The following is a 20,812-nucleotide window of genomic DNA, read 5'->3' as shown; positions in this document are numbered from 1 at the left end:
TGTCTTCACTATTATTCTACAATGTAGAAAATAGTACAAATCAAAACCCTTGAATGAGTAGGTGTATTCAAACTCTTGACTGGTACTGTACATACACTCAGTCTAGGGTGTTGCCACTCCCCCTATATACATACCTACAGACCAACTCCACATTGTCCAACCACCTAATGCTGATGGAGGGAGAGATCCCCTGTTTTGGTGACTGAAGAGGAAACTATGATGCTCATGATAGGCCTGCATGGCATGTCTTGGAAGCACCTGGAAAAATCCCTGTATTTTGCTGCTGCAGGGAATTGATACCTGCTCTTTCACCCACAAGCGGCCATATATCCACTCATTGAACAGATATGGTCCACTGCTAGACACCTATTGAGTCATTTCCAAATAACCCCTCAAAAGGCTAATCATTTTGTTCACAATAGTTTTATTACAAAATGTAAAAATACCTCTGTGCTAGAAACATAAAACGGACAGTCTGACAATAGCGAACAAGAAAAGAGAACTTCCAGAAGGCGTGCTGAAAAAAACATCTGTGTGTTGTGTGTGTGCGTATAGAAGAAGGAGAACATGTATAACGACAAATCCTTTTCACCTGTTGAAACACTCGTTGAACGTTCAGCTGGAGGTGAACGCTTACACATTGATAAATGGTCTGACTGGAAAAAAGAATGACCAAACGTATTGTGCATGTGAGTGTAGGCCTTAATGTGCCATGCACACACCTCTCCCTCTGGTGGGAATATGGTCGATCACTTTGGGCCAAAGTAGTCCACCACCCCGCTGCCCTTCATACCGTCAAAGAAGAAGAAGTTCTTGTGCGGTGCGTCTCTCTGGGAAAGAGCCTGTAGAAACAAACAAACAAACAGATGCTAATACCAGCCAACAACACACACTCACAACCTGACCATCTCTCAAACTAAGCCAACCATAGGTAAGGATAGCTTTGCTCTGGGAGCTTCACCAGCTTTCCATACACGTGGTGTCCTCTAGTGTCCGCTCCATTGCGTGAGCGTCGGGTGCACTGTCCGTTGTGTGATCGCTTGACTTCACCCAGTGAGACGTTGGGCCGGTTGCAGGCCGTTTCATCCGGTTTCATCGTTACGTCATATCGTGGAGACAGACAAGCCTGGCGCAGTGACATCATCCTGCTGAGAGGGTTGTCGTCTGTACTGACTGACGTTACCTCTTCTCACCTGGCTCCCCCAACTCTCAAACATAGGTTGGACTGTGACACTTCCCTTATTCTCCAATACTCAGGTCATATCCAAAACAGCCACACCATCTGCCTCAATCTCCCCAAAAGCCCCACAGGACTGAAACATATCAGTGGATATTTCTGGATTGGACCCAGAATCAAGTGGAGCAGCCTGCTGTCAAGTGTTTCGCTTTCTACCTCCCCAAAATATTACATGGCATCTTTCTCCCCAGTGAAAGCTGCACAACAGTAACTGTGGTGCAGACAGTCTGTGATGTGTGGTGGTCGACACTAGTTTAGAGCCAGGATGGACAGTAAAGTAAGAATGATTTAAAGTCACAGAAACTAATGAAATGTCAATAATACAAAAAAAACTAACTGACAACCAACCTTGACAACCTCCTGTCCCAGCACTCCTCCCACCACAGCACACACAGGGGCCATCTCAGAGAAGCAGTAGCTGATGACAACCCAAAACAACAACGTGAGTGTCACCAACCGAAACAAACTCTCCAGTTCAGTAGGATGAATTAATAATTGTCTTACCTCTGGAAAAACTGAAATAGCTCAGAATGGAGCAGCCAGTTACAGATGATCTTTGATACATCTAATAACTACCATCACTGGCAAAACCCCTACAAACCTACAGTGCCGTCGGAAAGTACTCACACCCCTTGACTTCTTCCACATTTTGTTACGTTACAGCCTTATTCTGAAATTGAATAAATGTTTTTCCCCCTCATTAAACTACACACAATACCCCATAATGAAATAGAGAAAACAATTTATAAAAAAATATATATATATATATATATATAAAAACGTACTTACATAAATATTCAGACCCTTTGCTATGAGACTCGAAATTGAGCTCAGGTGCATCCTGTTTCCATTGATCATCCTTGAGATGTTTCTACAACTTGGAGTCCACCTGTGGTACATTTAATTGATTGGACATGATTTGGAAAGGCACACACCTGTCTATATAAGGTCCCACAATTGACAGTGCATGTCAGAGCAAAAACCAAGCCATGAGGTCAAAGGAATTGTCCATAGAGCTCTGAGACAGGGTTGTGTTGAGGTACAGATCTGGGGAAGGGTACCAAAACATTTCTGCAGGATTGAAGGTCCCCAAGAACAGAGTGGCCTCCATCATTCTTAAATGGAAAAAGTTTGGAACCACCAAGACTCTTCCTGGAGCTGGCCGCCCGGCCAAACTGAGCAATTGGGGGAGAAGGGCCTTGGTCAGGGAGGTGACCGAGAGCCTGATGGTCACCCGATGGTCAACTCTCGAGCTCTGTCTCGAGAGTTCCACTGTGGAGATGGGAGAACCTTCCAGAAGGACAACCCCCTCTGCAGCACTCCACCAAATCAGGCCTTTATGGTAGAGTGGCCAGACGGAAGCCACTCCTCAGTAAAAGGCACATGACAAGCTGCTTGGAGTTCTCCAAAAGGCACCTAAAGGACTCAGACCTTGAGAAACAAGATTCTCTGGTCTGATGAAACCAAGATTGAACTCTTTGGCCTGAATGCCAAGCATCACGTCTGGAGGAAACCTTGCACCATCCCTACGGTGAAGCATGGTGGTGGCAGCATCATGCTGTGCGGATGTTTTTAAGCAGCAGGGACTGGGAGACTAGTCAGGATCAAGGGCAAGATGAACAGAGCAAAGTACAAAGAGATCCTTGATGAAAATCTGCTCCAGAGCGCTCAGGTCCTCAGACTGGGGTGAAGGTTCACCTTCTAAGAGGACAACAACCCTAAGCACACAGCCAAGACCACGCAGGAGTGGCTTTGGGATAAGTCACTGAACGTCCTTGAGTGAGAGCCCGGACTTGAACCCGATCGAACATGTCTAGAGACCCCAAAATAACTGTGCAGCAACGCTCCCCAGCCAACCTTGACAGAGTTTGAGAGGATCTGCAGAGAAGAATAGGGGAAACTCCCCAAATACAGGTGTGCCAAGCTTGTAGCATCATACCCAAGAAGACTCCAGGCTGAAATCACTGCCAAAGGTACTTTAACAAAGTACTGAGTAAATGGTCTGAATACTTATGTAAATGTTATATTTAAGGTTTTTAGTTTTTGCTTTGTCATTATGGGGTATTGTGTGTAGATTGATTTATTCCATTTTAGAATAAGGCTGTAATGTAACTTAATGTGGAAAAAGTCAAGGGGTCTGAATACTTTCCGAATGCACTGTATTACTAACAGCCCAGCTTAATATGTGGCTATCGATTGATGCACCATGTGGTGAAATCTGGGTTGAATTGAGCCGGGCACCTGACGAAGTCGTGAGGTAGCAGGTCGCTACTCAGTCCCATGGCCTCCAGGACATCATCCCGGATCTGTCTCAGGAGCATGGCATCTGCCTCAAAGCTTTCTGGGTGGGGGTCGCGACCTTTGTCTGTACGGAACTTCAGCAGTACTGTGGGAACGAAGAGAGGAACAAACGGAGAGAAAACAATAGATTGAGTGGTGGAGAAGTGCTGGAAACCACAGAAGACACACAGAGGAAGCTCTGATTTTATGGGTTACATTGCTTCATATACTGAGCAGCGTTTCCATACGAAACAGAATATGTTACTAAGGAAATGTTGGTGGAGTTGTGATTCTATCACTTGCTGGAATGACACTGGCTGTCATAAGTACAAAAAAATGGAAACGCTTCCAATTACATACTGATCATCTTGTGGAAACAGTGTGCAATCAGATCTTTATCTGTGTTGTACCACAGACGATTGACAGTGGCAATCAACGCACCACAAGTGTTGCGCCAACAAACCTCTTCATCTGATAATGGCTTTGAATGAAGAGCAGTTTTTGATCCGTTTGACAAGGCCGTGATCAGACATCTATGACTCATGTCCTTGTCCTGTCAGCACGCGCCACTAGTACTACACCCATCCTGTGTGAGACCGTGGGCAGATGTGTCAATATGAGCAGGATGTGGTTTAGAGTCGGAATATTACTAAAAGGGAAATAATTAAAAAGGGGAGAGATGGACGCACCGTTGCAACGGAGACGTTTTAGGTTCTAAACCCCCCTTTAAGCCTGGCAGCTCTACTCGCCCCCTCAGTGTTAAAACAGGTGTCATAACTTCCTCTCTTTAGCTGTCCATCAAACACATCATGGAGCCCAGTCCGCCCACGGCTATTTCCAGTAGAATGACACCTCGCACGCACGCTCGCAAAATAAATAAATTAAATAAATGCATAAATCACCATCATCACCCTCAACTAAATATTCTCTCACCCATTCAATTATCTCAAACTGTAAGTGTACAAAGATATCTGTGCAAAGTAAACATTGTCTTAAGAGAGTAGTCTGGAACATTCTTGATTAGATTCAAACGGATGAACCAAAAACAACACATTCAAATTACATCGACTAAATCAAAGTTGAGGTAAAACAGTCCTGTGCCCTCCCACGCCTGTGCTGCTTTCCATTCCTCCAGAGGTGTTATGGTTGCATACAGTAAGCTAACCCCCAACCCCTGACACACAGAGGAGCTGTAACAGAGGAAGCACCACTTCCTCAAGAGCAGCTCGGTCGAGAGATACCACTACGTCTAGACATAATTATAGAAACCCAAATGCTATAAGACACCTCCTGAAAACGACAAAAACAAACAAATGAACAGCTTCTTTCCTTTCCGGCTGTTATTTTAATATTAGCTAACAACAGGGGCTAGAGTACGCAGCCTTGCGGATGAAGTGTGGTGGGTGGTGGCTAGCTGTTTGTTTCTCTGTTCTAAAGTCACACACGACTGGCCATGGAGAGCCTGTGATGGAAACAGAGCCATGTTAAGAAGGTCTATGAAACCAGGTGAAGGCTATTAAGGGACCAAATCAGACTAGAAGGAACATGGTGCAATGCTACAACAACCAAAACAGGAAGGGGGGGGTATGGTGGTGGGCGATATCATTGGAGCTGCAGGCACTCACGTGTAGAGGGCATCAATCTATAGCTTCACGGTTATGTATGGCAGAAGAAAAAAGACGTGATGGCAGCCAGTTAGTGATCTAACTCCCTTTTATCAGATAGACATTTATATCCAATGGCTTTGTGGAAGGAGCAGGTACCGTGTAGCAGGAAGTAGTCCACGGGGGTATGCTTCAGGCTGCTCTTGGCCTTCTCATTGGTCCAATCCACTTCCAGAGCCAGTTTCAAGGAGCAGAAGCAGGCCGTCTGTTCAGTTGGGACAGAGAGAGCGCCAAGGAACATGACGTCATTAGATGTGGAGGAGGATAACGCTAATTGAGATATTATTATACAATGCTCACCTTTTTGATCATGGTGGTCTCATTTGGGTCAATCTTTGTTTTTTTGGCCTCGGGTCCATCATTGGACTCCTCTGTTTTGGGCTTGACTACTTTGGGCTTCTCCCTAGACGGGGGCATCAAAACAAGGGACAGATGAGCATATGTATAACTGGTGAATAATCAAGACAAGTAAATTAGACACACGACAATCACACACACAACACTCACTCAACATAGTTGTGCTCCTGGCCAAGGTCGGAGAACATGTATCCGTGGTAACCGAAGACGTCGCCACAGAAGAGCTTGATGTTGTGCTGGAAACAGAGTTGGTCCACGCGTACCATCAGATCTCTGGAGCAGCCGGTCAGACACACCTGAGAGGAACAAGGGAGGGCAGGACAAAGTCAGAGAGAGCAGCTAAAACTCCAACTCCCATGGTGCCATCTACACTACATGACCATGATCGTCAAACATCTAATTCCAAAATCATGGGCATTAATATGGAGTTGGTCCCCCCTTTGCTGTTATAACAGTCTCCACTCTTCTGGGAATGCTTTCTACTAGATGCTGGAATATTGCTGCGGGGACTCCAGCCACAAGAGCATTATTCAGGTCAGGCACTGATGTTGGGCGATTAGGCCTGGCTCACATTCAGATTCCAATTCATCCCAAAAGGTGTTTGATGGGGTCAGGGCTCTGTGCAGGCCAGTCAAGTTCTTCCACACCAATCTCAACAAACCATTTCTGTATGGACCTCGCTTTGTGCAAGGGGGCATTGTCATGCTGAAACAGGAAATGGCCTTCCACAACCTGTTGCCCAAAAAATTGGAAACACAGGACCGACTAGAATGTCATTGTCTGCTGTACGGTTAAGAATCCCCTTCACTGGAACTAAGGGGCCTAGCCAGAACCATGAAAAACAGCCCTAGATCATTATTCCTCCCCCACCAAACTTTACAGTAGGTACTATGCATTGGGGCAGGTAGCGTTCTCCTGGCATCTGCCAAACCCAGATTTGTCAGCGATTCATCACTCCAGAGAACGCATTTCCACTGCTCCAAAGTCCAATGGCGGCGAGCTTTACACCACTCCAGCCGACGCTTGGCATTGCGCATGGTGATCTTAGGCTTGTATGTGTCTGCTCAGCCATGGAAACCCACTTCATGAAGCTCCCAAGAACAGTTCTTGTGCTGACATTGCTTCCAGAGGCAGTTTGGAACTTGGTAGAGTGTTGCAACTGAGGACAGGCGATTTTTACGCACTATGCGCTTCAGCGGTCACATTCTGTGAGCTTGTGTGCCACTTTACGGCTGAGCCATTGTTGCTCCTAGACCTTTCCACTTCACAATAACAGCACTTACAGTTGACCGGGGCAATTCTAGCAGGGCAGAAATTTGACGAACTGACTTGTTGGAAAGGTGGCATCCTATGATGGTCCAACGTTGAAAGTCACTGAGCTCTTCAGTAAGGCCATTCTACTGCTAAAGTTGGTCTATAGAGATTGCATAGTTGTGTGCTCAATTTGATATACCGGTCAGCAACAGGTGTGGCTGAAATAGCTGCATCCACTAATTTGAAGGGGTGTCCACAAATTCGTTTTAATTTATTTAAAATGTATTTAACCAGGCTAGTTGAGAACAAGTTCTCATTTACAACTGCGACCTGGCCAAGATAAAGCAAAGCAGTTCGACACATACAACAACACAGTTACACATGGAGTAAAACAAACATACAGTCAATAATACAGTGAAAAAAGTCTATATACAGTGTGTGCAAATGAGGTAAGATAAGAGAGGTAAGGCAATAAAATAGGCCATAGAGGCGAGGTAATTACGATATAGCAATTAAACACTGGAGTGACAGATGTGCAGAAGATGAATGTGAAAGTAGAGATACTGGGTTGCAAAGGAGCAAAATAAATAAATACAGTATGGGGATGAGGTAGTTGGATGGGCTATTTACAGATGGGCTATGTACAGGTGCAATGATCTGTGAGCTGCTCTGACAGCTGATGCTTAAAGTTAGTGAAGGAAATAAGAGTCTCCAGCTTCAGAGATTTTTGCAGTTCGTTCCAGTCATTAGCAGCAGAGAACTGGAAGGAAAAACAGCCAAAAGAGAAATTGGCTTTGGGGATGACCAGTGAAATAAACCTGCTGGAGCACGTGCTGCGGGTGGGTGCTGCTATGGTGACCAGAGAACTGGGATAAGGGGGGGGGGGGATTTACCTAGCAAGACTTGTAAATGACCTGGAGCCAGTGGGTTTGGCGAAGAGTATGAAGCCAACGAGAGTGTACAGGTCGCAGTGGTGGATAGTATATAGTGCTTTGGTGACAAAACGGATGGCACTGTGATAGACTGCATCCAATTTGTTGAGAAGAGTGTTGGGAGGCTATTTTGTAAATGACATCACCAAAGTCAAGGATCGGTAGGATAGTCAGTTTTACGAGGGCTTGTTTGGCAGCATGAGTGCAGGATGCTTTGTTGCGAAATAGGAAGCCGATTCTAGATTTAATTTTGGATTGGAGATGCTTAATGTGAGTCTGGAAGGAGAGTTTACAGTCTAACCAGACACCTAGGTATTTGTAGTTGTCCAGATATTCTAGGTCAGAACCATCCAGAGTAGTGATACTGGACGGGCGGGCAGGTGCGGGCAGCGATCGGTTGATGAGCATGCATTTAGTTTTACTTGCATTTAAGAGCAGTTGGAGGCCACGGAAGGAAAGTTGTATGGCATTGAAGCTCGTCTGGAGGTTTGTTAGCACAGTGTCCAAAGAAGGGCCAGAAGTATACAGAATGGTGTCATCTGCGTAGAAGTGGATCAGAGAATCACCAGCCGCAAGAGCGACATCATTGATGTATACAGAGAAGAGTCGGCCCGAGAATCGAACCCTGTAGCACCCCCATAGAGACTGCCAGAGGTCCGGACAACAGGCCCTCCGATTTGACACACTGAAATCTGATTAGTAGTTGGTGTACCAGGCGAGGCAGTAATTTAAGAAACCAAGGCTGTTGAGTCTGCCGATAAGAATGTGGTGATTGACAGAGTCGAAAGCCTTGGCCAGGTCGATGAATACGTCTGCACAGTATTGTCTCTTATCGATTGCAGTTATGATATCATTTAGGACCTTGAGCGTGGCTGAGGTGCACCCATGACGAGCTCTGAAACCAGATTGCATAGCGGAGAAGGTACGTTGGGAAATGGTCGGTGATCTGTTTGTTAACTTGGCTTTCGAAGACCTTAGAAAGGCAGGGTAGGATAGATATAGGTTTGTAGCAGTTTGGTCTAGAGTGTCTCCCCCTTTGAAGAGGGGGATGACCGCGGCTGCTTTCCAATTCCAACTATACAGTGTACATGTTCATTGAGAGACCTTGCAGGGAATGTGATGACAAATTACTTGATGATGAGCAAGTAGGCCTAACTCTGCATTTACACGCACACACACACACACACACCTTTTGGATAGATTCCACCATAGCCATTCTTAAACAACCTACTCCTTTAGTTAACCCCCTTGAACAACACACCCACCAGCTTCTACAACAGACACCCGTCCTTCTGACACAAAACATGTTCAAGTAAACTAATTCTGTTATTCAGTTAAAGAATCAACTAGTTTGTTTTGGCCTGTTTGTTTTATCTGAACGGGGGGGGGGGGGGGGGGGGGGGTGTAATGGGCCTTAATAAACAACTGACCCTTGGGCTGGGTCCATCTTATCCTTCAGACCAAACCCAGCACACTCCACACTTGGCTAGAGATAAGGGGCTGTCTGGCATCTGTCTGTGGCATCGTTGACATGGGTGAGTGGTACATGCTGTTCCCTCCCAGAACACAGAGTACCACAATGTTGGGAAATGCCAGCATCGAGTTGACTACACGCACCAGTGTTTTTCCAAGGGCAGCTTAATGATGTGTGACTGTATGTTTGAAGTTGTTTTAAATTGCTGCCCTCATCTAACGCAAGATGGCGCTGATAGAGATGGCAACTTCGCTTCAAGTACTTCGGAAACTATGCAGTATATTTTTTTTATGTATTATTTATTACATTGCAAGCCCAGAAAACCTTAAGTGTTATTACATACAGCCGGTAGGAACTATTGGATATCAGAGAGACGTCAACTTACCAGCACTATGACCAGGAATACGACTTTCCCAAAGCGGATCCTTTGTCTGCACCTCCCAGGTCATTTGAACTGATTCTAGAGGCCGACACAAAACAACACCATCGGAGGAGAGGGTGCCGGAGCGGTCTTCTAGTGAGGCTTCGGATGCGCGCACACCACCCACCGCTTCAGAGTATATTACTCACTAATGTGCAGTCCCTAGTTAACAAAGTCGATGAAATTAGGGCAAGAGTTGCTTTCCAAAGATATCCGGGATTGTAACATACTCTGCTTCACGGAGACATGGCTAGCTGGGGACATGCTGTCGGAGTCCGTAGAGCCAACGGGATTTTCAGTGCATCGCGCCGACAGGAACAAACATCTCTCTAGTAAGATGAAGGGCGGGGGTGTGTGTTTCATGATTAACAACTCATGGTGTAATTGTAACAACATACAAGAACTCAAGTCCTTTTGTTCACCTGACCTAGAATTCCTCAATCAAATGCAGACCGTATTATCTCCCAAGAGAACTCTCCTTGTTTATCGTCACAGCAGTGTATATCCCCCGCATGCGGATACCAAGACGGTCATCAAGGAACTGCACTGGACTTGATGCAAACTGGAAACCATATATCCTGAGCCTGCATTTATTGTAGCTGGGGATTAACAAAGCTAATCTGAGAACAAGGCTGCCTAAATTCTATCAGCATATTGATTGTAGTACACAAGCGAGTAACACACTCAACCACTGCTACTCTAACTTCTGCGATGCATACAAGGCCCTCCTTTGCCCTCCTTTTGGTAAATCTGACCATGACTCCATCTTGTTGCTCCCCTCCTATAGGCAGAAACTAAAACAGGAAGCACCTGTGCTTAGGTCTATCCGATGCTGGTCTGACCAATTGGATTCCACGCTTCAAGATTGCTTCGATCACGTGGACTGGGATATATTCCGGGTAGCCTCAGACAATAACATTGACGTATATGCTAACTCGGTGAGCGAGTTTAAAGGAAGTGTATAGGAGATGTTGTAACTATTAAAACCTTCCCTAACCAGAAACCGTGGATTGATGGCAGCATTCGTGCAAAAGTGAAAGCACATAGCACCGTATTTAAATCATGGCAAGGTGACTGGAAACATAGCCGAATACAAACAGTGTAGTTATTCCCTCCGTAAAGGCAATCAAACAAGCAAAGCGTCAGTACAGAAACAAAGTGAAGTCGCAATTCAACGGCTCAAACACGAGGGTCTACAGACAATCACGGATTACAAAAAGAAAATCAGCCCCGTCGCGGATATCGACGTCTTGCTCCCAGACAAATTAAACAACTTCTTTGCACTTTGAGGACAATACAGTGCCACTGACACGGCCCGCTACCAAAGACTGTGGGCTCTACTCCTCCTTGGACGACACGAGTAAAACATTTAAACGTGTTCACCCTCGCGAGGCTGCCAGCCCAGACGGCATGCCAAGGTGCATCCTCAGAACATGTGCAGACCATCTGGCTGGTGTGTTTATGGACATATTCAATCAATCCCTATCCCAGTCTGCTGTCTCCACATACTTCAAGATGGCCACCATTGTTACTGTTCCCAAGAAAGCTAAAGTAACGGAAATAAATTACTATCGCACCGTAGCACTCACTTCTGTCGTCATGAAGTGCTTTGAGAGACTAGTCAAGGATCACGTCACCGCCACCCTACCCGTCACCCTAGACCCAGTCCAATTTGGTCCACAGATGATGCAATCGCCATCACACTGCCCTATCCCACCTGGATAGAGGAATACCTATGTAAGAATGCTGTTCATTGACTACAGCTCAGCATTCAACACCATAGTACCCTCCAAACTCATCATTGAGCTTGAGACCCTGGGTCTCGACCCAGCCCTGTGCAACTAGGCCCCGGACTTCCTGACGGGCCGCCCCATGTGGTGAAGGCACAGCAGCACCGCCTCAACGAAAACCCTCTAACTTCTACAGGTGCACAATTGAGAGCATCCTGTCGGGCTGTATCACCGCCTGGTACGGCAACTGCACCGCCCACAACCGCAGGTCTCTCCGGTCTGCACAATGCATCACCGGGGGCAAACTAGCTGCCCTCCAGGACACTGACAACACCTGATATCACAGGAAGGCCAAAAAGATCATCAAGGACAACAACCACCCGAGCCACTACCTGTTCACCCCGCTTCCATCCAGAAGCAAAGTCAGTACAGGTGCATCAAAGCTGGGACAGACAGATAGAAACCGTTTTTCAATCTCAAGGTCAACAGATAGTTAAACAGCCACCACTAGCACTTTAACAATGCCACTTTAAAAATGTTTACATATCTCATATGTATATGCTGTATACTGTTTCCTTCACTATCTATTCTTTACTATCTATTGCATCTTAGCCGCTCTGTCACTGCTCACCCATATATTTTATACTCATATTCTTATCCCATTTCTTTACTAGATTGTGTGCATTAGGTGTTGTTGTGGAATTTGTTAGATATTAGGTTTTGTTGTGGAATTGATTAGATATTAGATTTTGTGGTGAAATTGTTGATATTACCTGTTAGCTACTGCTACACTGTCGGATCTAGAAGAATAAGCATTTCACTACACTCGCAATAACATCTGCTAACCATGTGTATGTGACCAATAACATCTGCTAACCATGTGTATGTGACCAATAACATCTGCTAAACATGTGTATGTGACCAATAACATCTGCATGTGACCAATACAATTTTATTTGAAGATTGATAGACAAATCATCAATGCTGGGTGCATGCTTGATGATTGAAAAATGGACCCGAAATCTTCCTTAAACCACACCTCAACTAAATAGGAAGGAGGTCCTATTGGCTTTAGTTGCCAGCTACAGAAAGGCAAGCCCTCTGTTGTGGCACTGGCAACAAACACTGAGAGACCCTGGCTGGACATGTTGGGCTAGTGCTGCTGGTGTAGTTCATTAGAGTGGATTGGCAGTGGGAACTGAGATTGCTGGCACTGGCAGACCGGAGGGGACAGGGCTTTTTAACAGCCTGGCCAGCCGTACTGTCTCTTCCCTTTGAAGGAGGCATGCAGCTCGGGCGCCTCCTCCCGATGGCCTCCGGCAAGGGCTTTGTGAAGAGGGACACTGAGCTGGATTGTTTGAGACATGAGGGAGAGAGGGAGTGAAAAGAAGGAAGCGAGGAAAGGGGGGGGGGGGGTATATAGCTTATCTGTACAATGGAACCTAACAACGAAGAATTGGTCTGGTAGGAGGTGAAGGGAGAAGTGAAGTGATAGACATGCAGAGAATGAGTGGTTATGAGTGACTCAATGAGAGTACATGAGTGAGAATTGGGAGAGTATACCAGTATGGTGAATGAAGTAAACAAGAGTGAGTTTGTTTGTTGTGGGTGTGAATTGTTGCCTCAAATGATCTCTATAAGACAAAAACACCTGCAAACTCTCTCAGGATCGAAGTTATAATCCAGACATATCAATCCCTCAGTCCAAAACACAGTGACTAAAAATAGCAGCCCCTTGTCATGTATTGCAGCAAATTTCAACCAGTTTCAGTTTCCCAGTGCTACACCACAGACAAGACAGATCCGTAGCTAGCAGATAAAAGAGTCTACCAGTCTACAGCACAGCCCATTCCGCCTCCCCCTCCTCCTGAACTTCCATTAGCACTCCCCCCGGGACGCTTCCGCCGTTTCTCCACCACAGTCAGACTAGGGAAGCGGCTCGTTTGTGCTTTGAAAATCCCTGAGCATCTGATGAGGAGTTTCTTCAAACCCCCGCCCCACTACATGATTCAGAGCAGAGCCCTTCAGACAGCTTCCTTTTCAGTGTGTCTGGAACCAAACGCCACAGGAAAGCTAAGTTTCTACTTGTTAGCTGTACAGACATAAATTAGATAAATGCATTTATCTCCAAACTCGAGGGTCTTTAATGTTTATGCTATTCTTTTCCCCTACTGGCACCTGTCAATTCCCTCACTCTGTCAGTGTATAAATTATATTTATATGCATCATATTATGAAGCCCTTTATCTACTTCCAGTCAGATGAACTTGTGGATACCATTTTTATGTTTGAAGGAAGTTGCTAAATAGCATTAGCGCAATTACTGGTAGTCTGTGGTAACTGCTAGCATGCTAGGGAGGAGGTAATGCTAGTTAGCATCGAATAACCTTCATATTGGATGCAGTTACATAAAAGTTGATGACGTCCATGAGTTCATCTGAGTCTGGGGAAGCAGATAAAGGGCTTCATTTATCTGCAGAAAAAAAAACATATGCGCAAAACAGGTGCTACACTGGCATTGGTCTGCTGCAGAGTGTGGTACGGTCTGCCTAACGCATCACTGGGGGCACACTGCCTGCCCTCCAGGACACCTACAGCAACCGATGTCACAAGAAGTACCAAAAAGATCATCAAGGACATCAACCACCACGACCAACGGCATGTGCACCCCACTACCATCCAGAAGGCGAGGTCAGTACAGGTGCATCAAAGCTGGGACCGAGATACTGAAAAACAGCTTCTACCTCAAGGGTACCACCCGGCTACTCAACCCTGCACCTTAGAGGCTGCTGCCCTATATACATAAAATCCCTTGCCACTTTAATATTGGAACACTAGTCACTTTAATAATGTGTACATACTGCTTTACTCATCTCATATGTATATACTGTATTCTATTCCACTGTATTTAATCAATGCCACTGAAATTGCTCATCCTAATATTTATATCTTTTTTATTCCATTATTTTACTTTTAGATTTGTGAATTGTTAAGATCCTAGCTCCAACAGTGCAGTAGTAACACAAGCATTTCGCTACACATCTGCTAAATATGTGTATGTGACAAACAAATGTGGTAAGAAGTATGGTGTAAATGCAACACCTAGAGGCCATTTAAGGTAAAAAATCAAAAAAAGATGCACAAAAGTAATCTTGATAATAGACCGGTCCTGCACTACCGTACTCACTGCCTCAAATTGTAGGAAGAATTCATCTGGTTTGGTCTCCACCCTGTCTGTGTCTGCCTTCACCTCTACCATGGGGTTGAGGTACTGGGCACGCTCCAGGGAGGCCTGGGCTCGATTCTGGCCCTGATTGTTCACTGGAATCAGGAACTGGGCTCGGCATGACTCCTCCGTCACCTGGGAAGCAAGGGAACAGACATAGTTAGCAATTTGTAGCATTCATTTCTACTGTCCTGCAATTTTCTCAGTGTTTATCCAACCATTAGCCTACTTGGGAAGGTTCCCTCTCACCTAGCCTCTGCCGAGTCCCCAAGAACGGTAAGAGCCTGTGACGCTACATTGCTATTAGACGTTAACAAGGCAAAACTCCATCTGAACTCCTCCTCCACATTTACTGGATTGGTTGGAGAGTGAAAAAGAATACCTCCACCAACAGTTGTTTTCCTTCTCTTCAAGACCAGTATATAGTGGATCTAGTTTCAGGTGTTTACACCTGCTACTTTAGGTTACCTCTGTTCTGACCTAACTCTGTTACAACCCCCCCCCCCCTTGTGTTTGTGGTCTATACCAGTTCGTGGTCCAGCATGGTCAGCCCCTTCACTCCAGCCAGGATGAGATTTTTGGCCACCTCAGCCCCCAGGCCCCTGAGCCCCACCAGGAGCACACGAGACCCCCGCAGTCTGGAACAGAAGCAGATGGCAAAAACCTTAATTAGCTATGTAGCGCCATCATACAATAACGAGTAGAAAGCCGTAAAGACAAAATATGCATGCCTCGTGCAGATTGATAAATTATGTAAACATCAACATTTTGAGTGTTTTACAATCCATTCTTGCTGTGGGACCCCATTTTAACCCAGAACGAACAAATCGGATTCAAGCTAGCTAGATGGTTAGCAAAAAACTACCTCTTTTGTGCGTCCAGGCCCCATAGTCGGATCTGCCGGTCATACTGAGCAGCTTCTTCCTCGCTAATGATAGAATCCTCCTTCTCAATCATGTCTATCATCTCAAACTGTTTGTCTAGTTTAACAGTAATGGGATTAATATGCCCCTTTTCAAATTCAGGTAGGGTACCGCTATCGCTGATTTGAACGGACGCTGGAAGATGACGTTTTCTTCTTCTTTTTTGGTATTATGGCGGTCCGCAAACAAATGTTCTAGGTGCATGCCGCCATCTACTGTATTGGCTGTGTATCAGCCTACTATGCTGTAGTATCTATTCATTACACTTAATAAAAAAATTATCCTACCAACTATCATCACTGTTCCACTACTTTGGTCCTATCTAATCCTGCACCTGGCCAGCAGCCTGGGAGTATGGGACACTGTCGTTCAAAACACCTTGTAACTCTTCTGCAGTAAAATCTTGTACACCCGTAAGGGTGGACTCATCTTCCTCTACTACTCTCTTTAGTGCCTCAGCATATGACACCTGCATTACTCTGATCCTGGCAACCTCAACCTGCCTTTCTCTCACCAGACACCTCTGATCTCCAGCACCATGGATACCCCTACTGTTTCCACACACACAACCTTTTCCACCGGTACTACACAATCCTTTGTCTTAGGCCCTCCTGCACACTTCTTACATCTAGGAATATCCATCCTACACACTACTGTCACATGACCATAAGCTTGAAACCTAAACCAGTAATGGGTTCGGGTCAAAAGCTCTCATGGTATAACTGACACATCCTAACTTGCCTTTATCTGGTAAAAACTCTGCATCAAAACTCAGTAGTACGGACAGTGTCATCTCTGTTTCACCACCCTCTCCACCGGGGGTCTCCGTTGCACCAAACAGTGGGCGTCACAGACACCAGGAATCTTAAACTTCAGTTGAGCCTCCTCAACACTTAACACCAGGTGGTGCGGAGCGCACGTTCCTCTGGACGGCAGAAATACAAAAACATAAACAAGATTCCACTTCCCCACCATTCCTCAAACTCTCCTCCACCCAACCTGACACCACATATGAATCACCCAGAAGGCAAGGATCCATTCTCTCCAAAAAATCTAACTCTCACTGGGCAAAAACATCTTTATCGCCATCTGAATGAGGCTCAAACTCTGCGTTCTTCACCGCACCTGCCACCGCAGTTCATTCACCCTCACTAGTCATGTTACATTTTATTCTGTAGCACTCAAAATTTACTCTTAATATGTTCCACTTTCTTCCCTTTTCCCTGCCCACCTTCTTAGCCCCACGGACATTAGTTTCTTATGTAGCGAACATAGAGTAGTTTAAGAATTCCGTTTGAGTCGTCGGGCGAGCTTTCTGCATACACATTCTGAATTAAAGCACTGCAAAAACTTGAAAGTTTCCTTACAAGTCAGAAAGTATAATACAATTGCATTTGGACTTACTCTACCGGTTGTCTGTGTGGTTGGTCCTTATTCGGGTCAAAATCTGAGAAAAAAATATCCACACGACAGTATTATTCACCTGACCTTTTAGAGTAACGGCACTGCCGTTGAGACTTTTCTATCACCTGGCACATGCACAAAACCTTGTAAACACCTGCAAGACTTCGGTTAGTATGCATACATTGCGTGGATGTACTTCCATCTTGTGCACATCCCTTAGGTGATGAGCAAACAAATCGTGATAGCCATACACAGAGACCCACCTTTTGAAGTCGATTTAATAATACTTTCCTGTGGATATTTTGTCTCAAATTCTACCAGCAGAACGAAAACAGGTCAAGTTCAAATTAAGTTTATTCTACATTTTGACTTGTAAAGGGACTGTTTGGAATTGTTCCATCTATATGTGAAGAGAGTGGACCCATTGAAACTCAGATCCGTAGAGGTTTGTACTTTATCAAAAGAATAGGCCATCTCCTTATGGTTTTTTTCTCCCCATTTTCTCACTGTAAGACATACAGTGGCAAGAAAAAGTATGTGAACCCTTTGGAAATACCTGGATTTCTGCATAAATTGGTCATAAAATTGGATCTGATCTTCATCTAGGTCACAACAATAGACAAACACAGTCAGCTTAAACTAATAACACAAACAATGATATGTTATGTCTTTATTGAACACACCGTATAAACATTCACAGTTCAGGGTTGAAAAAGAATGTGAACCCTTGGATTTAATATCTGGTTGACCCTCCTTTCAGCCATAACCTCAACCAAACGTTTTCTGTAGTTGCAGCTCAGACCTGCACAACGGTCAGGAGGAATTTTGGACCATCCCTCTTTACAAAACTGTTTCAGTTCAGCAATATTCTTGGGATGTCTGGTGTGAACTGCTGTCTGGAGGGCAGGCCACAGCATCTCAATCGGGTTGAGGTCAGGACTCTGAATGAGCCACTCCAGAAGGCACATTTTCTTCTGTTGAAACCATTCTGTTGTTGATTTACTTCAGTGTTTTGAGTCACTGTCCTGTTGCATCACTAAACATCTGTTGAGCTTCAATTGGTGGACAGATAGCCTTACATTCTCCTGCAAAATGTCTTGATAAACTTGGAAATTCATTTTTCCGTCGACGATGGCAAGCTATCCAGGCCCTGAGGCAGCCCCAAACCATGACGCTCCCTCCACCATACTTTACAGTTAGGATGAGGTTTTGATGTTGGTGTGCTGTGCCTTTTTTTCTCCACACAGTGTTGTGTGTTCCTTCCAAACAACTCAACTTTAGTTTAATCTATCCAGAGAATATTTGGCCATTAGCACTGTGGAACATCCAGGTGCACTTTTGCAAGCAGTGGCTTCTTCCGTGGTGTCCTCCCATGAACACCATTCTTGTTCAGTGTTTCACATATCGTAGACTCGTCATCAGAGATGTTAGCATATTCCATAGATTTCTGTAAGTCTTTAGCTGACACTCTAGGATTCTTCTTAACCTCATTGCGCTGTGCTCTTGCAGTCATCTTTGCAGGACGGCCACTCCTAGAGAGTAGCAACAGTGCTGAACTTTCTACATTTATAGACAATTTGTCTTACAGTGGACTGAGGAACATCAATGCTTTTAGAGATACTTTTGTAACCATTTTCAGCTTTATGCAAGTCAACCATTTTTAATCTTAGATATTTTGCAATCTCTTTAGTTCTTAAATTTTGTGAGTGTTTTTTATAGGTTAAGGCAGCTCTAACCAACATCTCCAATCTCTGTCTCATTGATTGAACTCCAGGTTAGGTGACACCTGACTCTAATTAGCTTTTGGAGAAGTCATTAGCCTAGGAGGTCACATACTTTTTCCAACCTACACTGTGAATGTTTAAATTATGTATTCAATATAGACAAGAAAAATACAATTTGTGTGTTATTAGTTTAAGCACACAGTTTGTCTATTGTTGTGACTTAGATGAAGATCAGATCCAATTTGATTACCAATTTATGTAGAAATCCAGGTAATTCCAAAGGGTTCACATTTTTTCTTGCCACTGTATGCATACCATCATAGCACAGGCCTACCAACAAATGTAACAGTGGAATAAATGAATTCATGACCTTTTTAAATGCAGTGCTCAGACATTCTGTGAGAGGAAATTACTTTTAAACATGATATAAAGCTATAAATCAAAGTTCCCTATGACAACAAAAACATGAAAATGGAGCCTATACCTGGTCCTTGGTTTGTATTTTGTGATATTCCTTAATTATTAGTTATATATTATTTTCTTCTAATCTGCATGGTTGGTTAAAGGTCTTGTAAGTAAGCATTTCACTGTCAGGTGAAACACCCAATTAATGAAATATAATTGGTTAGTTGAAATTTGACTGTGGCTTTAATAGTAAATTATAATTAGGATAGGCGTTCACAGCTACCACCAATATAGTCATTCCATGGAGAGGGAACTGAGGGCCAACTAAGAGAAAAGTAAAGTGAACTTGTTCAAATTACTAGACAGGCAGCAGAATACCTCAACGTGCCCTAAAATCCATTCCCCTAGGCTGCAGATATGCATATACACATGCCAAAGACTGATCTTTCATAACTGCTGAACGAAAAATGTTCGGGTATTTCCGTGACAAACGTATGAGAACGTAATGTTTATGTCGTCATATTCGGAATATCCCGCCCCTTCTCTTTGGAGGAGACAGTCAGCCATTTTAAGTGGATGAGTTTCATTTTACAGCGCAACTGTAGGACGGAGAATCTCAGGACACAATTTCAACCTATTTCTCTAACAACTGTTAGTGGAGAATTGACTACTATGAACTGAAACTCTTCCTTAAACCATTAACAAGTACTGTAGATCCAAGTTAAGTGACGCATAAGCCAGTAGAGTTGTAATTTTTTTTGCACCTAAATGTAGCTAGAGGAAATGGCTGTGGAAAGCATGACTGTCCATCCAAACTCCCCAACAACAACCAACCACGAACACAGTCTTCTCACTGACGAAAGGTCGAGTAATTCTACAATCATATTTCTATCAAACTATTTATTTGTCCTGTGCTTTTTAGGTATAAAAAGCCCGGGTTTCTTTTTCCTTTTTTTCTTTCAAAGGGATTAAACTCGCCTTTTTCTGGGGAACAAGTACAGAGGTAACGAACGCCATCTTGAAACGTTGCTCAGCGCAAACTGGAAGGTCAAATATGAACCTGGGATCTGTTCAGTTTGAATAAGTATTTCAAGGAGTTAATTTATGAAGGAAAAAGACCATCAGTTCAAATAATTGATCCATCAAAGTTGCATCCCCACCAAAGTAGAGTGAATGAAGAAAAATATGATTTTTGCTTGCTAATTGTCCACAATCAACTTACCTAGCAAAAATGTATTTCTGAATAGATTTCCAATTAGTTATATGTCCAAAACGTTTTTGAACACAAAAGCTTTGCAAAATTGCATCGCAAAGACGGCTAGCTAACGCTCCAACTCGCCAGCTAGCTGGCTGCCCTCCGTGGGGGAAAAAAGCCAGTTTGCTAACTATCCGCCAAAGCCAATAGGGCGAATTTTAACAGTTTCATAATTAATCATTACATTCTAGGTTTTTCAGGTCAGACAAAGACTTGATTGCAATGGATTAATAGCCAGTTGTGGGACATTGGAGGTATTTCCTTTATTAGCACTCATGCTAAGTAACGAAGTGGCTAACTACGCAGTTATATTTTTGCTAGCTAGCTTGCCAGACCAATCTAGCTTGTAAGCAAAGGCCGCCATTGTGCCTGCCCTTTTTTTTTTTTTTGCAACTAGATAGTTGTGTTGAAAGCATTTTGTCATTGGAATTGATGCAGCTGTTCACTTGTCACCCTATATATAGACAGAGCCCTCTTAAATCGGCGAATAAAAATGAATTGGTTCGATTAGTTAATGTTAACTACCT

General features: G+C 44.3%; 2 protein-coding genes across 7 annotated transcripts in view; one reads left to right on the top strand and one right to left on the bottom strand.

Moving 5' to 3' along the window:
* Positions 1–407: 407 nt before the first annotated feature.
* LOC109909015 (SUMO-activating enzyme subunit 1) overlaps positions 408–20,812 on the bottom strand; it is a 20,905-nt gene continuing 500 nt past the window's right edge. Inside the window, exons 1-10 of one of the 5 annotated variants that reach the window (XM_031795937.1) lie at positions 20,253–20,386; positions 16,902–16,944; positions 15,101–15,212; positions 14,536–14,709; positions 5,689–5,834; positions 5,482–5,584; positions 5,281–5,386; positions 3,479–3,623; positions 1,586–1,655; positions 408–842 (exon numbers count right to left, since the gene is read on the bottom strand). In XM_031795937.1, coding sequence (XP_031651797.1) covers positions 750–842; positions 1,586–1,655; positions 3,479–3,623; positions 5,281–5,386; positions 5,482–5,584; positions 5,689–5,834; positions 14,536–14,709; positions 15,101–15,118 — 855 coding nt within the window. In that variant the 5' untranslated portion in view covers positions 15,119–15,212; positions 16,902–16,944; positions 20,253–20,386 and the 3' untranslated portion in view covers positions 408–749. Of the gene's footprint in view, positions 843–1,585; positions 1,656–3,478; positions 3,624–5,280; positions 5,387–5,481; positions 5,585–5,688; positions 5,835–14,535; positions 14,710–15,100; positions 15,213–15,439; positions 15,656–16,901; positions 16,945–17,055; positions 17,168–20,252; positions 20,387–20,812 lie in introns of those variants that run through there. The other 4 variants (XM_020507862.2, XM_031795936.1, XM_020507861.2 and 1 more) reach the window with 4 other exon arrangements.
* Positions 19,589–20,812, top strand: part of LOC109909014 (zinc finger CCCH domain-containing protein 4) — a 16,874-nt gene continuing 15,650 nt past the window's right edge. For both annotated transcript variants that reach the window (XM_020507859.2, XM_020507860.2), the window contains exon 1: positions 19,589–19,893. In XM_020507859.2, the coding sequence (XP_020363448.1) occupies positions 19,814–19,893 (80 nt within the window). In that variant the 5' untranslated portion in view covers positions 19,589–19,813. The remainder of the gene's footprint in view (positions 19,894–20,812) is intronic.

The sequence above is a fragment of the Oncorhynchus kisutch genome, linkage group LG18 (assembly GCF_002021735.2).
Source record: "Oncorhynchus kisutch isolate 150728-3 linkage group LG18, Okis_V2, whole genome shotgun sequence".
Classification (NCBI taxonomy): Eukaryota; Metazoa; Chordata; class Actinopteri; order Salmoniformes; family Salmonidae; genus Oncorhynchus; species Oncorhynchus kisutch.
The sequence above is the reverse complement of the archived record's forward strand: the minus strand, read 5'-3'. Positions and strand labels throughout refer to the sequence as shown.